The 23,748-nt window shown below is 42.8% G+C and overlaps 1 protein-coding gene across 4 annotated transcripts in view; it reads right to left on the bottom strand.

Moving 5' to 3' along the window:
• dbn1 (drebrin 1) overlaps window positions 1-23,748 on the bottom strand; it is a 122,315-nt gene extending 98,567 nt beyond the window's left edge. For 2 of the 4 annotated variants that reach the window (XM_036990019.2, XM_090186303.1), the window contains exon 1: window positions 23,476-23,748. In XM_036990019.2, coding sequence (XP_036845914.1) covers window positions 23,476-23,558 — 83 coding nt within the window. In that variant the 5' untranslated portion in view covers window positions 23,559-23,748. The remainder of the gene's footprint in view (window positions 1-23,475) is intronic. The other 2 variants (XM_036990020.2, XM_036990018.2) reach the window with 2 other exon arrangements.

Below are 23,748 nucleotides of genomic sequence, written 5' to 3'. Positions count from 1 at the left end.
GCTCTTTCATTCAAAACCCAACCCACTTTCCTTGTGTAACCAGCCGTCATGTCTGTTCCATCCGCTAGGGACGTTTTCCTTTATGACATAATTTGTAATCAATGATCCACTCCGTGTAGATGTAATTCTGTGTGATTATTTAGGTATTTAGTAAATAAATAATTAAATCAAATTTTGTATTGCTGATTCAACTTGTTAGCCAGGGTTTGTGAAGAATTTACAACTTTCAGATGAGACTGAATAAGGTGAGGATTAAATATTGATTGCTACTGATGTAAAAAATTACTAGGTCTTTAAGAGTATATTCAGAAGATAACAGCTCTATGAACATTCTTTCGTGGTGCCTTTTTGTATTTTTCCTTTTTTTTATTTTTTTTACATATTTTTGTTTTATCACCATGTGAACAAATAATTATGTGCTTGGACTGGCCGACCAAGAGGTCAAGAAGGAGCTGGCCCTGGACCTAAGGTAAGGTGTCTGTCTCCTGGGTACATACTGTACATTCAACACAAGCACATGTTTACTTCCCTATGTACCAAATGTTACACATATAGGCCTATCTAAATGAGCCTAAAGTGAAAAACATACATGGTCATCAAAGTAAAGGTAAAAGGTAATCCCTAGACCAGAAATGTTATGTACATATGTGCCTTTTCCCAAGTGACAATAAGGGTATGGTCTATGAACACAATGTTTAATATTTTAATTGAATGCGCTGTCAAATTATGTATCTTTAAGTAATGGTGGGAGAAAAGGGGTGTGAAAAAGCACCATGGAGAGAATTATGCCGCTTCTGGGTAGTCTGTGACCTAGGTTTTTGCGAGGTTAATTTGTAGAGAATTTTGTCTTTAAAGTGTTTGTTTAGATCTCTGTTAGATAGCTGGAATACGCGCAAAGCATTCCCCTTCCGGCGCACCTGCCCAAATGGTGGATTACGCACAGTCTTGCCATGGCTTCCAAACAGAGTTTCTTAACAATTTAACCTCTACGGGATCGGTGTCCCCCCAAGCGGGATGGCTGAGCTAAAGTGCGGTAATGTGATTAGCATGAGGTTGTAAGTAACAAGAACATTTCCCAGGACATAGACATATCTGATATGGGCAGAAAGCTAAAATTATTGTTAATCTAACTGTGCTGTCCAATTTACAGTAGCTATTACAGTGAAATAATACCATGCTATTGTTTGAGAGTGCACAGTTACGAACTTGAAAATGTATTAACAAACCAATTAGACACATTTGGGCAGACTTGATACAACATTTTGAACAGAAATGCAATAATTCATAGGATCAGTCTAAAACTTTGCACAAACACTGCTGCCATCTAGTGGGCAAATTATATATTGTGCCTAAACTGGAATAATACATTGTGGCCTTTCTTTTGCATTTCAAAGATGATGGAACAAAAATTTTAAAAAATCTAATGTGTTATATTCTCCTACATTAATTTGGCATTTCCACAAAAGTCAAAGTGTTTCCTTTCAAATGGTATCAAGAATATGCATATCCTTGCTTCAGGTCCTGAGCTACAGGTAGTTAGATTTGGGTATGTCATTTTAGGCGAAAATTGAGGGTCCGATCCTTAAGAGGTTTTTAAAGTCATCGGTTCAAAGGGGAACACATACTTCACAGTGAGATGAATATTTTTTCCTTGCTATTTTTGATGCCACACAAATATTTATTTACCTTTTAAGGCTGGTGAAATTTTCCTTTTTTTCAAAAATTACTTTGAGTCTTGCGACCGTGTCACTGACCGGATCAGATTACTATTGGACTGAGTGGCATGTTAGGCGGATTTGGACAATTATTGGTTGATTTAGTTACGGACTAATATGGTTGGAACTATTGTGAAAATAACGTGTTTTTGGTTGTCCTCTTATCTTTGAGACAATATTATCTTGAGTGTTGTATTATACTATTGCTGTGTGATTATTTTGTTCCAATTTCATACATAATGTGTACAAAGAAATAACAAAGGCTTCAGTTACTCTATAGTTATTTTCAGTTTTTTATATTTTGAACATGTTTTATCTAGCATCTTATTGCTGTGAATCAGTGTAAACGTTACTCCACATTTATGCACACATCACATTAGGTTACAGACCATGTAGCTAAGCCTAAGACCCCTATACATAACGAGTGCAGCAAAATCAGTAGGCTAGTTATTTGGTTTCTTAACACAACAGAATACGGAAACAGGGAAAGGAGAGGAAGACAACAGGAGAGAAAGACAACCTCTTCTGTGACCTACCGCTTCCGTTTTCGATCACAGTCCCCCATCCTCTGTGCTTAAATTTAGCCTGGCTAGATATCTATAACCACTCTGTAGCATCCATCCCTGATGCTCACCTCACTGTCTCAGTCAGAAACCACAGCCCTGTCTGCTCAAAACCAGAAACAGGGATGTCTTTTACCTAGCATTGTCTAAAAGGCAGAAACATATGATGATTCTTGATGAGAATTTTATCAGGGTTTTACATATTACATAATTATGAGTATTTGCCTGGATCAGATCCCTCGGATTGACTTATATGTTCTCACCAATTAATCATCCCTAACATGCAGGTAAAGACAGAGGGGGAGAGAATGGAGATATGATGGTAGAGAATGAAAGAGAGAAAAAGACAGAGGGAAGAATGAAAGAGAGAGAAAAAGACAGAGAGGAAAACTAAAAACAGCAAGAGGCGTACAGAAAAAAGAAACAGAGAGAAATTGAAAGAGGAGGAGAGCCAGGAAAGAAAAATAAATAGAAAGAGAATGAGTGCGAACAAGAAAAAGGTACAGAGAGCAAGAGAGAGAGGGAGTGAAAGAGCAAGAGACAGTGAGTGAAAGAACAAGCGAGAGAGAGAGAACACAGAGGAAAGGCAGCAAGGGGATTGAAGCCGAGCCCATTCAGACTGATTGATGTCTGCATGGTATTAAAATTCCAGTGCTGTTCTGCAGTCTGCCTGGCCTCCCAGAACACAACACAGCCCTACCAGGACCTTGCCAAGAGTGACGTGAAGAGGACCCGGCTACTAGCTGCATATAGATTGACATCTCCTATAGCAACAGCAACAGCACCAGCATCAAAAACAAGGAAATCAAACCACAATCTGCATCACTATCATAGGTTACCTCATAGACGTGGGGACTCCCTAGGCACTATTTAACATGACTTCCCATCTTCTGATATTCAGAGGGCAGAGCAGATTGACACTGTGTATAATGGGCATTGGGTAAAATCCTACCTAAACAGACTGATAGGAGGCAGGGACTTGTTAGGTCAATGGCAGTAGGATTTGTTTGGTATTAAACACAGTCTGAATAGAGCCAACATCAAATCGAATGCTGCATAGAGCACTAGCATCCATTCTATCCTATAGTCAACAGCCCAGAACTGGCATCCACTCTGGTACTGCCCTGAATGCTGTAGTGTATGCATAGAGAGAGAGAGAACCACCCAGAATGCCCCTGTGAGCAAGCTCACTCCTCCTCCCAGCCCATCCCCCTCTTCTACTGCTGCAGTCTGCTAACCTTAGAAAACTGCAGCCTGGCTTCACATCCCTACCTCCCTCAATCTCTCTTTCCAAAACACGCTTGCAGATGTGTGCAGATGAACAAACGCACGCACTCACATACACTTACACGATACACACGTAGTAACACTCTGTTGGTACACAGAGCCTAACCAGAATCAGATATCTATATTGATCTACTACTGCAGATACAGGCCCTGGAGCTATCCCGTCTGCAAAATAACACCACTAATCCACTGCACTTACCCTACTGTACTTTTAACAATTGACCTCCATTCAACCGGAAAACACACAAAAGTGTGCATGCACACACACGCGCTGCCTTTCCTCCCTGTCCTCCACAAGGCTGTTGCGTCATCATGTGACTTACAGTCAACACAGAAGTATTCATTACTGTTTCAAACAGGAATTAAATACAGAACTTTGGTGATGTAAGCATTACGCCCCACCAACACAGCTAAATCCACTACGTTTGTTACAGTAACATAAATCCTCTTAAGTGTACAGCTGCTGTACCTTCCTCCTCGCATATCAGTAAGAAACAAATGAGGAGTACAGATAGGGGTGCTTCAGGAATAATGGAACATTTTATAAGTGGTGAGTCAAAGCATGTGTTGCTACAACACCAAATACACCCTGGTTAAAACAACCTGGGAGAACCATATGTAAAGAACGACAATACCACATTCCTATACTTTTCACTTGACCCAATTGATATGTCGGTAACAGTGAATCAAGGCCCAGTTTGAGTGCTGCTACAGTGGTCCTCCTAGTCTCTAGGTTTTGGTTCTCCAACTGAGCCCATTAGAGATGCAGCAGGCAGGGAAAGGAGAGGACATCAAACACTGGCCATGCTCTGCAGCTCAGACAACCCATGGGCACAGGGATGGAGATGGGCACAGGGATGGACACAGGGATGGAGATGGGCATGGAAAGTGAGCCTGGCTCCGGATCACAAACAGCCCTCTGTTCCTGTGAGATTGAGAAGTGTATAGAATGGAACTAGCCCAGGGGAGAGAAAACTATATAAAACCATATGGACTGAACTGTCCAGAGGCATAGAGAGAAAACCAGACCCAGGGAGCGAAACAGTTGATTTTTAATCTGCTGTATCGCTGCCACACATCCATGTGATGACTTTCAAAGCGCTGGGCTTAATACTCTTTAATGGACTTATACCACAGCGATTGGACAGGAATTTGGGCTGCCCCTCAAACAGAAGGATAAGGAGTGAGAACACTAGGGACACACACTATCATGCCAACAATAGTGGTGTATAAAGAGGGGACGGGCACTCAGTCACTGATAGACACTGGCCATTACGTCAACTGGAGAGTTAGTGCTATACTACACTGTACATAAACAGATCTGATACAATCATACAGCCTAGAGTCCTCTCCTCCCTCCCTCTAGTCTGCCTCCCCAGTAATAGGGTACCCAGAGCCTGTGCTGCCAAAGTTGCCTCTAACCACTGATACAGGACCAGATATTTTCTCAATCCCGTAATGATTACATGTAGGATTGTGTCTTGAGCAATCTGATCCTAGATCTGTGTTTAAGGGCTGCTGTGACTGAAAATCCCTATAAGCCCTCAATTTTATGCACCTGGCACCATGTTAGACAAACTGACAGACAGAGATATGAAAGCAGGACTAATGGAATGAGTTCTGGGCATCAAACGATCTTTACAGTGGCCAGTGGCACCATGCACCTGCACCTACCCACACTCTGATCACAAGTCTCACCAGGACAAATCTCTAAACTCTAACTAAGCATTATGTTCATCTAGATTGGGACATAGTCGGGTAATCTATGTGCTCATATACAGTGGTAATGACAGAAGAGGAACCATCTTGGAAAAATACACTGTGCGGATGATGTGATGCAAAATCTGAACGGTAACACACAAATTCAGGTCATGTTTTCTCTTCGTGACAGCTAAAGCTTAATCGTGCAGAGAGAATCTCGACAGCACGAGAGAGAACAATCCTGTCTATGTACAGTGGGGCAAAAAAGTATTTAGTCAGCCACCAATTGTGCAAGTTCTCCCACTTAAAAAGATGAGAGAGGCCTATAATTTTCATCATAGGTATACACTTCAACTATGACAGACAAAATGAACAAAAACAATCCAGAAAATCACATTCTGGATTTTTAATGAATTTATTTGCAAATTATGGTGGAAAATAAGTATTTGGTCAATAACAAAAGTTTATCTCAATACTCTGTTATATACCCTTTGTTGGCAATGACAGAGGCCAAACGTTTTCTGTAAGTCTTCACAAGGTTTTCACACACTGTTGCTGGTATATTGGCCCATTCCTCCATGCAGATCTCCTCTAGAGCAGTGATGTTTTGGGGCTGTTGCTGGGCAACACGGACTTTCAACTCCCTCCAAAGATTTTCTATGGGGTTGAGATCTGGAGACTGGCTAGGCCACTCCAGGACCTTGAAAGGCTTCTTACGAAGCCACTCCTTCGTTGCCCGGGCGGTGTGTTTGGGATCATTGTCATGCTGAAAGACCCAGCCACGTTTCATCTTCAATGCCCTTGCTGATGGAAGGAGGTTTTCACTCAAAATCTCACGATACATGGCCCCATTCATTCTTTCCTTTACATGGATCAGTCGTCCTGGTCCCTTTGCAGAAAAACAGCCCCAAAGCATGATGTTTCCATCCCCATGCTTCACAGTATGTATGGTGTTCTTTGGATGCAACTCAGCATTCTTTGTCCTCCAAACACGACGAGTTTAGTTTTTACCAAAAAGTTATATTTTGGTTTCATCTGACCATATGACATTCTCCCAATCTTCTTCTGGATCATCCAAATGCTCTCTAGCAAACTTCAGACGGGCCTGGACATGTACTGGCTTAAGCAGGGGGACACGTCTGGCACTGCAGGATTTGAGTCCCTGGCGACGTAGTGTTACTGATGGTAGGCTTTGTTACTTTGGTCCCAGCTCTCTGCAGGTCATTCACTCAGTCCCGCCGTGTGGTTCTGGGATTTTTGCTCACCGTTCTTGTGATCATTTTGACCCCACGGGGTGAGATCTTACGTGGGGCCCCAGATTGAGGGAGATTATCAGTGGTCTTGTATGTCTTCCATTTCCTAATAATTGCTCCCACAGTTGATTTATTCAAACCAAGCTGCTTACCTATTGCAGATTCAGTCTTCCCAGCCTGGTGCAGGTCTACAATTTTGTTTCTGGTGTCCTTTGACAGCTCTTTAGTCTTGGCCATAGTGGAGTTTGGAGTGTGACTGTTTGAGGTTGTGGACAGGTGTCTTTTATACTGATAACAAGTTCAAACAGGTGCCATTAATACAGGTAACGAGTGGAGGACAGAGGAGCCTCTTAAAGAAGAAGGTACAGGTCTGTGAGAGCCAGAAATCTTGCTTGTTTTCTAGGTGACCAAATACTTATTTTCCACCATAATTTGCAAATAAATTCATAAAAAATCCTACAATGTGATTTTCTGGATTTTTTTTCTCATTTTGTCTGTCATAGTTGAAGTGTACCTATGATGAGAATAACAGGCCTCTCTCATCTTTTTAAGTGGGAGAACTTGCACAATTGGTGGCTGACTAAATACTTTTTTGCACCATTGTATGTGCCTGGTATATTTACATCTGATTTATATATGAAAGCTATGGTCCTATTGTCAGAAAATATGAATTGTACGAAGACAAAGTACATTACAGTAATACAGAAAACAGCTGCATATTGTCACTCTACCACAAATATTTCTCTCTCTCTTGGCTGTATTGTGTGTTTTGGGTTTGGTGGGGGAGAGGATCTCCTAATCTCCTACATCAGCTGACAGCAGAGCAGTCTCCTCTCTGCTCCTGGGATTGGGAATTAATGAGAGCGAATGGTGTATATGAGAGAGAGAAGGGGGTGAGGGGAGAGAGAGAAAATGGGGAGGGAAAGGGAGAGAGCGGGCAAGAGATTAAAAAGAGTGTTCAAGGGAGCAAGGAAAATGGGAGGTATAGCAAGGGAGGTACAGGAGACGGAGAGAGAGAGAGGTGGGCGAAGCAGGACGCCAGATGGAGAGGAGTGTGGGGCCCTTACTGTGCCCGTATAATTCCATCAACAGAGTTATAGACAAGCAGCAGTTACCAAAAGATTACCCTCACAGCATGGGAGGAGAAACCCAGACAATTACTGTGCTGTACAGTCAAACGTCCTTGAGGATGGAGGAAGGCCCATTGGGGCCATAGTGAAGCCTACACTCACCTCCCTCTCGTCTTAGCTGGGCCTAAGCTCTACCCCTCTCCTCCCCTGACACTGTTCTGCAAATCATTTCATATTTTCCACAAATCCCTAAGCTTCATCCTCCATGCATCATATGAGATGCAGGCAGGTCTCGGCAGCGCCGCTATTGGTTGGATATAAATACAATTTTATTCAAGGGATTATAACTAGATTTTCCACAAGGTTTTCATTTTGTGATGTGCCAAGTGGAGCCTTGACCTAAAACATGATATTTCTGGGGAGAATATGAGTAAGGCGGCCTAGTACAGGCCTTTCACATTCATCGAACCAAGCTGAGAGTAACCATACACTGTGCTGGAGCTTCATACTGTCTGCCGCTCTCTCGTAAATCAATGGAAGCATATCTAAATCTGACAGAGAGGAGAAAACGAAAAAGAGAGAAAGGAGATGGAGAAAATAACAAATAAAGGGAGAGCAAAAGAGAAGAAAGCAAGATTGATATTAGAATGAAAGAGACAGCAAAATAGAGACAGATGGAAAGATAAGAGTTTGAGCTAGCTCAAAGGAACTCAACAAAATTAGACAATTCTTGTTAAAAAGGGAGCATTCAAAGAGTGCAATTAGCAACGTGCATGCCCCGCCCACCTGAGGATCTGTTTCTTTCAGCCATCTATTTCCTGTGTTTGACGGGTGCAAAATCCACTTGTCACTTAAATCTCACTGGATTGATTGTGTTCATTTTACTCATGTGACTCTTTCATACTCCTGCTTGTGCCTGTCCTTTTTTCCCCGTTAACGTTACGGCCGCAGAAATGTTTGTAATCACCTGTCAAACACAACCTGGCAATGGCTGAAATTGGCTCAAAGGAATACATTGTCTTTAAAAAATAAAAATAAATCAACAGTCATAGTGATATTATGTCTGATCTCACAAACAATGTAAAGTATGTATAAATAGGTGTAACCTAGAGCCAAGCGTGTTGGATTTTTTTATCCGAGGGTATCCTGCTATTAACACACTTGAATGAGGCAGTCTCGACAGCATAGTTGAGTGCAGGTAGGCCTAGACAGACAGAGCAAGTGTTTTGGTGGTTGAAGCCCTGCTCCACCCCTTTATGTTAATGTGTTCATATATGCAAATTCATCCCGTGTATTTATGCAAATTGGGCACATATATTTTTCTTTCAATTACCTGATACCATTACAAAATGTATATATGAGTGCATTCTAAAAAATAAAAAAGTGACATTTGACAATAAATACCTGAATTCCTACCATAATTCCTGAAATGTATTAGAATTGTTTTAAAAATGTTTTAACAATTGATAACTGTTGCTAGTGCTATGGTTTCATCTGTGTTGTCAATTCTGCTAATACCCCGGAACACCTCCACGAACTCTCAAAATAACAACAACAGATAGTAGAATCAGATGGAGACTCTTTTGGGAAATAAACAGCTCTATTATAATTGCTCTCCTCTATCTTTCTCTCCCAGAGTCTGGGCAAAGGGCCCAAAGTGCTGGTAGCAGTAGGGTTACAAATGCAGCACGCACAGGCAAGGGAGAGAGCAGAGCACAGTGAGCAGATCTCAATACCCCGGTCACTACAACATGTGATGGATAGAACTGTTTTGGGAAAAACAACACTAGGGACATTTCAACCTCGGTGGGTCAGACGGACCATTTACATTTACAGTGCAGCTCAATAGGAATGCCCTGAGAGCACCCCAGAGCATGGTCGTCATGATAAACGACCCGAATATGATTTAAATAAATCCCCTCGGCAACAACAACTCCCCCTGCTCTCACATTGGTTGATTTAATGATCCCTTGTTAGACGTGGGGGACTGCAAGGGGGGGGGGGGGGGGGCAATGGCGTTTGGGGGAAGCATTCCAATAAAAAAAAAAACATAATTCCAGCACTGAGTTGGTTGAGAGGGGGTAAATTGTGCCCATTTGTTATTTATTTTATTTACCCCCATTTGTTTTTTATTTTATTTACCCCCTTATCTCCCCAATTTCGTGGTATCCAATTGTTAGTAGTTACTATCTTGTCTCATCGCTACAACTCCTTTATGGGCTCGGGAGAGACGAGGGTCGAAAGCCATGCGTCCTCCGAAACACAACCCAACCAAGCCGCACTGCCTATAAACACATCGTGCATCCAACCCGTAAGCCAGCTGCCCCAATGTGCCAGAGGAAACGCCCGGCCAGCCACAGGAGTCGCTAGTGTGCGATGAGACAAGGATATCCCTACCAGCCAAACCCTCACGACGCTAGGCCAATTGTGCATTGCCCCATGGACCTCCCGGGTGTAGCCGGCTGCGACAGAGCCTGGGCGCGTACCCAGAGTCTCTGGTGGCACAGCTAGCACTGCGATGCAGTGCCCTAGACCACTGTGCCACCCGGGAGGCCCTTAAGGCCATTTGTTTTTTTGTTTTTTGGCTTTCTGATAATGTATCAATATATTTTTTGGTTTGTTGCAGTTTTACACTTTTGCCTTAGGGCAACGCTGTGCCAAAAGGTTGCTAAAACACCAAGTAAAATCTGATATATTTAAAACATTTATTACGTGAAATATAGTAGAAACAAGCACTCCTTTCATAAGAAAATACAATATGGGCATAAACTTGTATTTCACTGCCTCTCAAACCTGATTCTGGTATCCATTCTTCCTTGCGGTCACTGTCCTCAAGCACACTGCCGTCACTATCAGAAGGGAAAAAGGGTTTTCTGTTGCCTGAGGGCAACAATGTGCAGTAGAGGGTTTAAAAGGATAAATAAGGAGACACGGAACGCTAGCTTCTCTGTTCTTTCACTGCGTTTCTTCCAGCGGTCGCTGACCAACGTATGAAGACAGGCGCGTAATAAATCATTATTTTTAAGACACTTGAATTATGATACTCAGGTAGATCATGTTACTTTTTTACAGAATGGTAATACAGAGTTTGTAATTCCATATGTGGAAACATTGTTACTGCAACATGTTAACACCACCATTTCACATGTGAGGAGAATAAAACTATTTCACCAATACATGTGAACTTGCAATTCCACACGTGAACATGAAAGTTTTAACATGTGAAACCTCCAATTTCACATGTGCAACTGCATTTCCCATGTGAGGTGAAAACATGTCTTTCCTCTCACCTGAAAAAGTGGTGTTAACATGTGAACTCTACATTTAAAACATGTGAAAATATGGTTTCACATCTGAAATGTAAGTTCAACAGTTATATTACACTTAAAAATACGATTTCTACATTTGACAATTTTTGTTGTTGTTGTAAGGGCTCCCTGTGCTTTTCTGATTCTCAATCCTTTTATCAAGTGTTCTGATGGTACAAAGGAATGGAATATATATCTATTTGAAAAACAAACCCTGCAAACAGTAAAGAAGAAAAAGAACAGCAGGTTCACATTATGTAACCAAAGAAGGTTAATAATACATATGAATGGATGCATGTGGGTACCATTGGAAGGGTGAAAAGAATGCTACTAGTACTTACAATGTAGAACAAACTGACAAACTGCAGTTACTAGTGATCATTTAGTCATTCATAATTCCATGGTCATAAATACTGTATGTAACATCAAATGTATTTTAAAAGACCCCAAACCACTTCTTCATTGTGTCTTGGAACACTGTTCTCTCCACTCGTCATCACTGGTGTAGCTATCACCACTAACATACCATGACTAACGTTACGTTTCATCATCATGACCTACAAAATACTACATCCATTGAATTTGTGGCAAACCATATAAACGCAGAATAAATTATTCACTTCAGGCTAGTGAGCATAACCGTCGTGATTTAAATGAATAATTCAGCTTTGATTGTGTTCTTTAAGTTGCTTGGAGATGGGATTGCTTTGTTCTAGTGCAGCTCCACGTGATTGGGAGTCCCATAGGGCAGCGCACAATTGGCCCGGGTTTGGCCGAGGTAGTCCGTCATGGTAAATAATAATTTGTTCTTAACTGACTTGCCTAGTTAAATTAAGGTTAAATTAAAAACAAAAAATGGCACTGGAGCAGCATGTGTAGGCCTACAGTACATGCTGTGTCTGTGTGGAGTCTGGATTTTCTAGGGCAACGGGCCTGCCTGTTTGGTTAGTGCTATATGGGGTCCTAGCCCTTACCAACCATTTTCAAATGTCAATGTCAATTGGGGAGGGACGTCCCAAGGATCCCAGATAGCATGGACCCTGCATGCTCTGCTCGTAGAAGACGGGGAGGAGCAGACGGGGAGGAGCAGACGGGCCGAGAATGGAGGAGAAAACACAATCAACAGCCATTACTGTACAAATAACTCATCCAAAGGGCTTTGACTTCTCAAAGCTAACACAATATGATACCCCATCACCTTATTAATTCAGCCACTTAACCTTACTTAGATAACTAGCAAGTTAAACGTATGGCTCGGGTTAACTCAGAATTATGCGCTTTTCACGCAGGAAAAAAAGATTAAAACGCATAAGAAATTCCAAAACGCAGATCTAAAATGCTTCTTCTGTCATTTCTGCACGGCATCACACAATTGTTGTGCTTCAGTTGCACTTCTCCACTCAGATGAGAATTCACATCAGCATACAACGCTCCGACTGATGTGTAGCTAGTTTTCTCGGTGTAGCCAGCCTTCTTTTCTCAGGTAAAATGGAAGATTAGCTTTAACAAAACAGTAGGAAATGTAGCTGGCTGCATTTGTTCTATGATAAACATTAGACATATATATGATGGCCATGCATCGTTTTTGCAAAAAAAGACATTGCTTTTTCATTGTGAACACATTTAAATGTGTGGCTGACAGCCAAATAGCAAAGATATTTTCTGCCAAATGTGTTGCACTAATGTATTTATGTGAAGGAAAACATTAGTTGCACATTCCTGATCACTCTATTGAACCAAAAAAACACTTGACTTTCAATATAAAGCACAACCCCTGTCAATAGGCTCCACTGCTGGACTCACCTGCTCCCGCCTTCTCCTGTTGTGCTATTTACAAACAAACACGTGACTGGCTCAACTGTTCTGGGGAACCACAGTAAGTTTCAAAATGTAAAATAATGTGATGTGTGAAATGAAGAACGCAATCTGCTTCATCTCCTAACGTATTGCACAAGTTGACTGCAAGTATGTACTTAAAGTAGCTACACACATTTATTGAAAAACGTCAAACAAATAGTCTCAATGGTATTGACGGTATTAAAAAACCATCCGGTGGCTATTTCCAAAGACCCTGGTATACAGTATATATGGTATACCGCCCAAGCCTAGAGCACAGACAAAGACCCTGGTATACAGTATATATGGTATACCGCCCAAGCCTAGAGCACAGACAAAGACCCTGGTATACAGTATATATGGTATACCGCCCAAGCCTAGAGCACAGACAAAGACCCTGGTATACAGTATATATGGTATACCGCCCAAGCCTAGAGCACAGACAAAGACCCTGGTATACAGTATATATGGTATACCGCCCAAGCCTAGAGCACAGACAAAGACCCTGGTATACAGTATATATGGTATACCGTCCAAGCCTAGAGCACAGACAAAGACCCTGGTATACAGTATATATGGTATACCGCCCAAGCCTAGAGCACAGACAAAGACCCTGGTATACAGTATATATGGTATACCGCCCAAGCCTAGAGCACAGACAAATACCCTGCTATACAGTATATATGGTATACCGCCCAAGCCTAGAGCACAGACAAAGACCCTGGTATACAGTATATATGGTATACCGCCCAAGCCTAGAGCACAGACAAAGACCCTGAAACTAAACTGAACACAGGAAATAGTTGTTACAGTAAAGAGTAGAAAGGGCCAAGCCTTGAATGGATAGCCTTCCGCCATGGTACTGCTAAGCAGTCTTACGTTCTTCCTTTCTGAAGGAAAGATATGCAGGAGGGAAGGAGTAGTGCCAGGAGAAACAGGGCTGGAGACAAATAGCATAGTAACACAGAGACTGCCAGAGCCACCACCTGGGGTAAGCTTTTAGCTGCCGGACCTATTTTAGAAGGAGTGTTTCCTCATAGGAAGTCCCATTGGGATAGAGAGTGAGCAGTGGAATCCACCTGAAACAGCATGAGAGGACACGGAAACACACACAGATCAAACAGCATTACACACACACTTCAAACCGCCGCCAAACAAAGTACACAAAGGCCAGTCTTCTGCTTTGGTTTCACCACCTTGTAGTATTTTTCTCAAAGGCCTAAATAAAGCCTTTTTGTTCATATTTCATCAGATGCTATTTTTCATAAATTCAACTCAGCATGGCCACTCTGAGGCCTGGAGCGAGGCCTGCTGTACTTTTGTCAGGCAGGGGAAGCAGCTCTCTGATAAGACCACGCTGCTGTCTGTTTTTGTTATCACCAAAACTACTGGCACAGCCAGACTTACCTAGATGTTTAAAGTTGGAGATATGCTGTTTAATGTTGGGGGATTAGCGGGCCGATTACTTCCACACAGCTGATGATCAAGTCCAACTGAATCCCAGTCCTGAGGGTAGGGGTGGGGGGGTAGGAACTAAAGCAGGATGGGGACATCAGTAGTGGTTGTAAGGGGCTGGGGGGAAGATGAACTCACAAGGGGTTGAAGCAGAGTAGGGTCATTGGGGGTGGATTGGGTGGAGGGTCATGGGTGAAGGGGGATGAAGGCACTGAAGAATGGTTGGTATGAAGTGTAGGAACTGAATCAGAGTGGGGGACGGTGTTAGCTAGCGAACCTCTCCCTCTAAGCTGCGCCCAACTCCTGCACCCATAATCCTCAGTGGCTTGTTAGCAGTGGCATCATCTGTGGCATCATCTGTAGGCACTCAGGCCTGACCTGGACACGTCTATCTTTGTTCCCATGTGTCAGAGAGAGAGCTAGCATGCTGGGCTGGTGTTGGAAAGAGATGCTAGCTTGCTAACAGGCTTTAGCACACTATTTATGCTAAAGCCTGTTAGAATCAGAAATAGCCACGGCTGCCTGAAGCGAGAGAGCAGGCACTGCCAGATGTGCTTTAATGGGCAACTGAGCCGACTGCTGCTACTGTAGCTGCTGCTGTGTTCCGCACACAAGATGCTTGAGAGGAGGAATTCCATTTGGGACGTGTAATGCTAGCTGGCGCAAACGGTTAGCCTAACATTTCCCACAGCAAGATGAAAGGTCCCGTTGATGCTGAAAGCAAATAGTGTTTATTTGAACACTTTAGAGGGGACCAGAATCCTTTGTATACTTTCCTTTGGGACAAAACTGTGCATTTATTATCAGATACTAACATACTAATACACCTTTCAAACCAAGACGTCTTTATGCCAACTAGCATCCCAACAACCTTTTTCAGACTTTTCTTATATATGAAAGGTACTGCAGGCGACAAAGCCTCCACTTTTATTTCCGCCAACCGACCTAGTCATGATTGCGGTAAAGTTCTGCCTACAGCTTAGTATGAAATGTAGCCGTAATGCTGAGGGGGCATTGGCTCGCACTACGCTCTTAAGCTCTTGCGCCGGTTCTAAACTTTGCAAGGCCTGTCAATTCATCCTAGGGCTGGGCGGTATACAGTATTTTATGATACACTGGTATTGATGCACGGATCGGTTTACTTTACCTTCTATAACGGTTTTTGAATGTTTGGTTTGTTAAATGTGATACGCCGTGTGTAACGTCCATTTTTATAGTTTACTTCGCTACTTGAGTCATCTCTTTAAGTTTAGACCGTCCCCTCGCCCATACCCGGGCGCGAACCAGGGACCCTCTGCACACATCAACAACAGTCACCCACAAAGCATCGTTACCCATCGCTCCACAAAAGCCGCGGCCCTTGCAGAGCAAGGGGAACTACTACTTCAAGGTCTCAGAGCAAGTGACGTCACCGATTGAAGCGCTATTTAGCGCGCACCACCGCTAACTAAGCTAGCCGTTTCACATCCGTTACACATGTAGCATATATGCTGCAAAACCAGTAACATAATTCAAATCTACATCTGCCATTCTATTATTTGGAAAATACATTTTCAAAGTGTTTTCAAATGTTTCTTAGGGCCTGCCTAAAACAAATTAAAAATTGATTTCTTTGTGATGGTGTATATTCAATGGGTTTATTAAAATGCATGTCCACCCACATCGGCCCATGTCTACTCCCACTCCTAAATTTGTCGGCATCTGCACAGGAAATATAAAAGGCTTAAACTGGCAAGAATGTGGTAAAAATGGGACTGTATGAATTGGGCTCTAAAAAACATGCCTGATTTCTTTTAAAGGCAACATACCGTAAAGTCTGTCTGTAAAGGGCATAAGAAACCTGCTAAATGTTCAAAGGTCACTCATAAACCCATTCTGAAGGATTGTCAAGCCCTGTGACATGTTCATAATCACAATAAGTAGCAGAAGGCTGAGCTCCAGACAGAATAACAGTCCAGTTCCTACAACTGAGGCTATGCCAAAACACACAATACAATGACAGGATTATTGTTACTGTCTCACACACTCTGGTCTGTGTCTGACGCTGATCTGCTAACTGACAGTATACCCAAGTGCCAAATAATCAGCATTTTCGTCACGGTGTTGTTCTGAAAGAAGGGAAGGAATTATTTGACTTATTATACAGGCATCCATTTCCACAGTGAGGATTCCTTTCTCTGTCCTCTCCTAGGGTCCAGAGGTAAACGAGGGAATGTGATGTGGAGGAGCGAGGAGAGGAATATTTGCTATGACTATGATTCTTTGCTAGAGACTCCCTGAAGAGGATCTGTTTCAATGCAACATACTGGGCTGTAGAAGTCATTAAAACAACACACAGGGACAAACACTTACAGATTGTATGTAGAAACGAACTTCATGGCCACCATCTGTAAAATACTAGACTAAAATAAATTAGACTCAAGGTCAGAATGGAAAGGGGGAATGAAGAAGAACAGTATCAGGATTTTGTTTTGCATTGAATTCCAAATCAAGTCTATGTTTAGTTGGTAAGGCATTGTGCCTCTACCACATAGGACCTCTCCAAATAGCACATCACTCAGTGGTATTAAAGCCAATGGAGTCCGAACTTAGTTTGGGGAGGTTGTCATGCTTGTGATTTGGTCAATACCAGTAATCAGAGGCCGGCTTGGAGAGCGATCAAGAGCCGAGTGAATCCAGGAGTGAGGAGGTCTGAGTGAATGAATGAGACTAGTAATTCAATGGCTTTGGATTTTACACAAAAAAATTGCTTCAAAACGGTGTGTTTTTCTAAGTGACTTGCCTATCGGTCACAGGACTTTCCAGATTCTTACTGCCCTCGCTGGTTTCCAGGTCATTTCTTGGCAGCAGAGAGCAAACAGTAGAGTTTCCAATCTCGGCTGGTGTTTCTCTGACTTCCTTTGTGATTCGACTGACTGACTGACTGGTTGAAGGAGCTGAGCAAACCAAAACCGTCTTTTCAAGGTCTACTTTCTAGCTTTGGGCTCCATAAACAAAGGATAACTTCTTTCTCATAGGGAAGTTTCAGCTCTGCCAAGGGCCAATGAAAACTTTTCTGTCCTCCATTTGCAGAGCTAGATGAATGTTTTTATACTGTTTTGTCTTTGCGATCTTGGAGCAGTCAAAACGCAAGACCATGAAAAAGTAGGAAACTCATCTATGACTTCAGGCAGACAGTATCCAATCCATCATTTTATGTGTGCTGATCACCTTAAAATAAGTTATCTAGCATGGAAAATGACGGAGTAGACAGCCTTACACGGAATCCAAACAGGCTGCGCACGTGCATCAATTTATTTTGTCCCCCTACACCAAACGCGATTACGAAATGCAGGTTAAAATATCAAAACAAACTGAACCAATGACATTAATTTGGGGGCAGGTCAAAAAGCATTAAACATGTATGGCAATTTAGCTAGTTAGCTTGCACTTGCTAGCTAATTTGTTCTGGGATATAAACATTGAGTTGTTATTTTACCTGAAATGCACAAGGTCCTCTACTCCCGACAATTAATGAGGAGATGGGAGAGGCAGGACTTTCAGCGCAATCTGCGTCAGAAATAGAAAGGAGTTCTATTTTAGCCCTTGGCATCGCAGACGCTCGTTGGCGTGCGCGAGCAGTGTGGGTGCAATAATTGAATAACATGGATTTCTACATTTATTTTGCGACGCTCGCGGTCTGGTCAGCATGTTAGGTCTAGTTGTGCGACTTATTGTTAGACAGCTGTTCTGTGGAATGACTGCATGGCTTTTCTTTTCTACCCAATTGAATCTTCATCCCCATGGCATGAAAGTGCAAGTGGAGTGCAAATGATTTCCCAAACCAAATTTAGACATTTTGTCTTAACTGGAGGGTTATATAGCATTTATTGTAGTACAGTGCTCTCATAGTCAACTCGAAACTCCAGAACACTTGGACCAGAACAGAATTCTTGCATAATAACGTTATTGAATTTAAAATGAACAACTTGTGGATTTTTCTTGCTAATTACATGAATGAGGCCAATTCAACCACGTGAGCTCTTCCTGCCTTTTCCCAGACCACCAGACCAATTTACAGTGTGTGTGTGGCTTAAATTGGTTCCCATGGCACAAGAGTGTAAAAGAGTGTAAAAGAACCCTATACAGTTGTAGCTATACCTCTCTTTCTCTATCTGTGTGTTTGCATGTGTGTTGTATGTGTGTTGTCCCCAGGGATGTCGCCAGAACCATGTCTGGTTGACTTGGAGGGGGGATGGGCATTTTTTATTTATTTTATTGAACCTTTATTTAACTAGACAAGTTCATTAAGAACAAATTCTTATTTACAATGACGTCCTACCCCGGCCAAACCCGGATGACGCTAGGCCAATTGTGCACCACCCTATGGGACTCCCAATCACGGCCGGTTGCGATACAGCCTGGAATCGAACCAGGGTCTGTAGTGACGCCTCTAGCACTGAGATGCAGACCACTGCGCCACTTGAGTAGGAGTGGGAGGAGGAGGCAATAGCATTGCATTGAAGTAGCATTGCAACAAAGTCAATAACAGTCGAGACACAGAAACACAAAGATTGACACCTTAACTCATGTTGTACCTTTGAAGTGCACAATAATCCTGATTTATGTAGCCTAACTGAAATAACTGAAAATACGGGGTAAAATGAAAAACTATCTACGACAAATTTGAGATTTATTGCACATTTTGTTATTGTATGGATGGAGCATAGTGGGATAGCTTTTAGCGGGCTAGCAGCCAGAGGTGGCCATGCAACCAGGTGACTGACACACTGATGACTTCCAGGAGAATCCTCTCCCCTGAGACAGACAGGAAGTCAGGGGCCAAACCTGCTGCTGATTGGACAGAGAGGAGTCTGGCTGTCTGTCTGAGAACTAAAACATTCCTTCCTGTTCAGAATATGACCTATACCGGTGATGACAGACGGAGAGCAAAACAAATCTGACTGAGCAAATTAGAAGAACATTGTTCTTAAAAAAATGGACAACTGATTGCAAAGGACAGAAAATAGTTTATATTTCTGTCTTCAGATACTAAGATATTACACTTTTAACAAAGCCTTTCTGCTGAAGCAACCAACCAGGACCTATCTAATCCAAGTAAAAGGATTGCCTTTGACCTGCCCTCTCTGTCTGTAGTTGATAACCCAATCAATGCAGCCTGATGGGTAAAGGAACAGATCATCAGGACCAATAGGAAACATGTCAGGTAATGACTGAGAGGGCTAGGGGTCAAAGGGTCAAATCCATAGCTCCCGGTGAATCAGCAGCAGCCACCGCTCTACATGGAACATTCCAGATGTCTGTGTGTTTGATATTGGATAACCCTTGTGACATTTTGGCTCGTTGTGCGTCACATCTTCATGGTGGAGTTCAAAAAGCCTTAATTTTCTCTTGCAAAGAGCCTCTCAAGAGTCCTCTAGGCTCTAGCCATAACTGTCACTGGCTGGCCCTCGTTGAATCGAAGGACACTATAATATAATTCATCATCCACCTGGATTCTTTCTGCAATAGTTATTACTGGCTTTGACTGCCTTTTCTGAACCGTTTTGAGAAATGTCTCATCATGCCATGATCAGACAGGTAGTGTCTTCTCACCCTGTATGAGGTATTTGCCTTCCTGTTAGTGAGCATTTTTTTCCTTTGCCAGGTGTGGCATATCAAGTAACTGATTATACAGCATGATCATTACACAGGTGCACGTTGTGCTGAGGACAATAAAAGGCCACTCTAAAATGTGCAACTTTGTCACACAACTCAATGCCACAGATGTCTCAAGTTTTGAGGGAGAGTGCAACTGGCATGCTGACTGCAGGAATATCCACCAAAGCTGTTGCCAGAGAGTTAAATGTTGAATTTCTCCACCATAAGCCACTTCCAACATTGTTTTAGAGAATGCAGCAGTAAGTCCAACCGGCTTCACAACCGCAGACCACCTGTTACCACGTCAGCACCTGCACATCCGGCTTCTTCACCTGCGGGATCGTCTGAGACCAGCCACCTGGACAACTGATGAAAGTGTGGGTTTGCACAACAAAATAATTTCTGCACATACAGTCCTGTCAGAAACCATCTCAGGGAAGCTCATCTGCGTGCTCGTCATCCTCACCAGGGTCTTGACCTGACTGCAGTTTGGCGTCGTAACTTACTTCAGTGGACAAATGCTCACCTTCGATGGCCACTGGCCCGTTGGAGAAGTGTGCTCTTCATGGATGAATCCCAGTTTCAACTGTACTGGGCAGATGGCAGACAGAGTGCAGGGCGTTGCGTGGGCCAGCGGATCGCTGATGTAAATTTTGTGAACAGAGTGGCCCATGGTGGCGGTGGGGTTATGGTATGGGCAGGAATAAGCTACGGACAACTAACACAATTGTATTTTATCAATGGCAATTTGAATGCACAGAGACACCATGACGATGACCTGAGGCCCATTGTCGTGCCATCACCTTGTGTGTGTGTGCGCACACATGCGCGCGTGTGTGTACATATTTTCCTACCTTAACAGGATCGCAATGTCCTGACAAGGTAGGATTATTTTTTTTAGAAAAGTCTGGACATTTTTAATGTCCTGAATATGTTCAAATGCTATTTTAGGCTTAAGGGTTAGGTTTAGGGTTCAGGTTAGGTGTAGAATTATGAGTTAGGGTTAGGTTTAGGGGTTAAGGTTAGGCTTAAAGTTAGGTTTAGGGTTAGGGGTTAGGGAAAATAGGAATTTGAATGGGAATACATTTTTACTCCACAAAAAGTCCTGAAAAATGCATGACAAGGACAGCGGTGCTCAGTGAAGAAGGAAGGTCAGTTATGTGAACAGAAAGCCCACAATGAATCCACCACTTATCCACCATTAGGGGAAATACACCTGTGTGTTAGAGGCATTGAGGGCCCATGAAAAGGGCTCATATTTTTGAGGGGGTATGAAGGGGTATGATACATTTGCGGTATGTGTGTGTGTGTGTGTGTGTGTGTGTGTGTTTGGGTGTGTGGGTCAGTGGGTAGAGCATGGCACCACAGGGGACCAGTACGAAGAAGTAGGAAAATGTATGCACTCACTACTGTAAGTCGCTCTGGATAAGAGCGTATGCTACATGATTAAAATGCTAATTTAAAAAAGTGCCAGCGCGTGTGTGTAAGTGTGTTCATGCACACTTGTGTGTCGGGGCAAGGCAGCCATGATGTTATAGATGATGAGGTATTATATGGACAGGGAAAGAGGGGGAAGATTGAGGTTGTTTAGGGTCAGAGATTGTTGAAAGCCTTGTCTTTGTTCAGCTCCGTTCAAGTGTGAGTAATGGGGGAAAGCCTGAGGCCCTTTGCATTATCAAGCTATTCTTTGCTATAATCTGATAAATAGGCAAATAAAATGGGCCCTTGCAACATTTAAACACAGCCTAAGGAAATATTAACCTTTGTCAATTATATGGGTGCAACCCACTTGAACAAAAAGCAGAGAGTGATATTCAACTACAGGTAGGAATTTCTCTAGTAGTGTGGCTACTAGCTAACAGGCAGGTTGAGGGAGGATGCCTCCTCTCAAAAGACTAGGTTAGCCTTCTATCATTTAACAATATAATGTTTACAACACGATTATAATAAAACAGCATGGTAACACGTCTCACCATCACACATACAAGCTGTATCTTCATAGAATCTTAATTTAGGATATGTCATTTCTATGTACAAGAAAATCTCACTTTGCTTTGCATCCATTTTGTGGGCTTTTGTGAACCTGTTCCAAGCAGACACAGGCTGAAATGGGGGTTAGTGGGGCTCTACAGGGCATGGGCAATCCAACAGGCAGACTACTGAAGCCCAGTCAAAACATGCAGATACTGCCATTTAGGCAACAATAAAAGGCTACATCTGTATTGAAAAATATACAAAACAATGGTGGCAGACTGATAAAATATATTGTTTCTTGGCTTGTGGCATCTTTTATTATTAAAGAGACATTACAATAGTGATGTTGTAGATGATTCAATCAGATCAACTCTATAGGCCTATAAGGCTATAGAGATAAACTCCAAAGGATAACACATGCTCTAAAAATATTTGTCTTGAAAGATAGCAATTGGTTATCTTTAGTTGGAAAAATATGATAATTTAAGCTGTTTAGCATAGAGTCAAAGGCCTATCCATCTTCAAAAGAGAGAAGTGATCATCAGTGGACTTCAATGGATGCAACCTTTCAGAATGTCTCACTCTCTCTGTTAAGGCCAGCTGGTTTTGTAGGTGAACAGATATTCCACTGACCATGTGTATCCATTTCCACACAAAGGGAAGAGAAACGCCTCCACATTGACACAAGGCCCGATGGAATGTATGGATAACTCGAATGGGACCATCACATTTGCAACTTTTCCCCTCCCAACAGGCCAAAACAGCAGTTACATCGCGTATAATGGGAGGAAGAGAGAAGAGGGAGCAGAAGAGAACAAGGCCGGTCACATTGAGGGTTTTTAGACTGACACTACTCGCCTCGCCCATATCATCTCAGCCCTCGCTAGTCGGGATGCGAGAACGCTACATGTAAATGTTTTTATTTAAAATTAGGGAAACGAGCGGTATGCTATTGCAAAGGGGGAAACGTACGTACATTCTCTCAATATTCAAAGCTTTTCCGGGGCTCCCCACTACGTCTGTCTATGACAGACAGAAACACAGTGGTCGGTGGTCCAAAGTAAAAACTCGCTCTGAGCAAACAATGAATCACCCTTCTTCTTTCTCAATATTTGATCAATGCGCACATTGCCTGCTGTTTTTCTGGACTAGGAGCAGCCAGTGACCGCTGTGTCAGTTGGTCTGCTGTGAACAGCCGCACATTTCAGCACTTTAAACAAGTGGGATTTTATTGTATGAAAAAAAATCGCCCTATGGGCTGAACACCCTGCTTCTGACAGCTTTGGAATGGAACCGTTACATTTTATGCATTTATGAGTAGATCATCCCGCATCATGGATAGTTACATACTAGCCTATAGTATCAACTATGATTTCCCTGCGATTTTTGCCACAGTGCTTTTTGAACTTTAATTTGTAGGCTTACTTCGGTATTTCTCCCCATCCTGTTCCTCATGTAAAAGACCAGGGGGATGCTGCGTAGCCTATCACAAAAAACAGCCTGCAGGCGGTACTGCATGGGGGGATGTGCATATCCCGTCCTGTGCATCCATCCGCATCCTCACACACACACACACACACACACACACACACACACACACACACACACACTCAACGATAAAAACACTTAATGCCGATGAGCCATGATAGATAAGGGAAGTTCAATTGACCTACCAGTCAGTGGACGAGGTCTCGTTGATAACATCCTGGTAGGCTGTTAGAAGGGCCAGTCTGTTCTTGCCGAGATTCACAGCCATGTTGCTGTCTCTGCAATCATCCAGACCGGTGTAATACTGTAATGGAAGTAAAGGAGAGTATAGAGAATGAGAGGGAGAGAGACACTGCGGAGTAGAAAGTGAGAGGGGGAGAGATTCTGAGTGGAGGAACAAAGACAGTGCAGCGCTACAGCCCCACAAACTGCGTGGTCCTAGTGCGAAAAATTCACAG

This window comes from Oncorhynchus mykiss, chromosome 10 (genome assembly GCF_057628025.1).
Source record: "Oncorhynchus mykiss isolate SJ-2025 chromosome 10, ASM5762802v1, whole genome shotgun sequence".
In the NCBI taxonomy this organism is placed as follows: domain Eukaryota; kingdom Metazoa; phylum Chordata; class Actinopteri; order Salmoniformes; family Salmonidae; genus Oncorhynchus; species Oncorhynchus mykiss.
The sequence above is the reverse complement of the archived record's forward strand: the minus strand, read 5'-3'. Positions and strand labels throughout refer to the sequence as shown.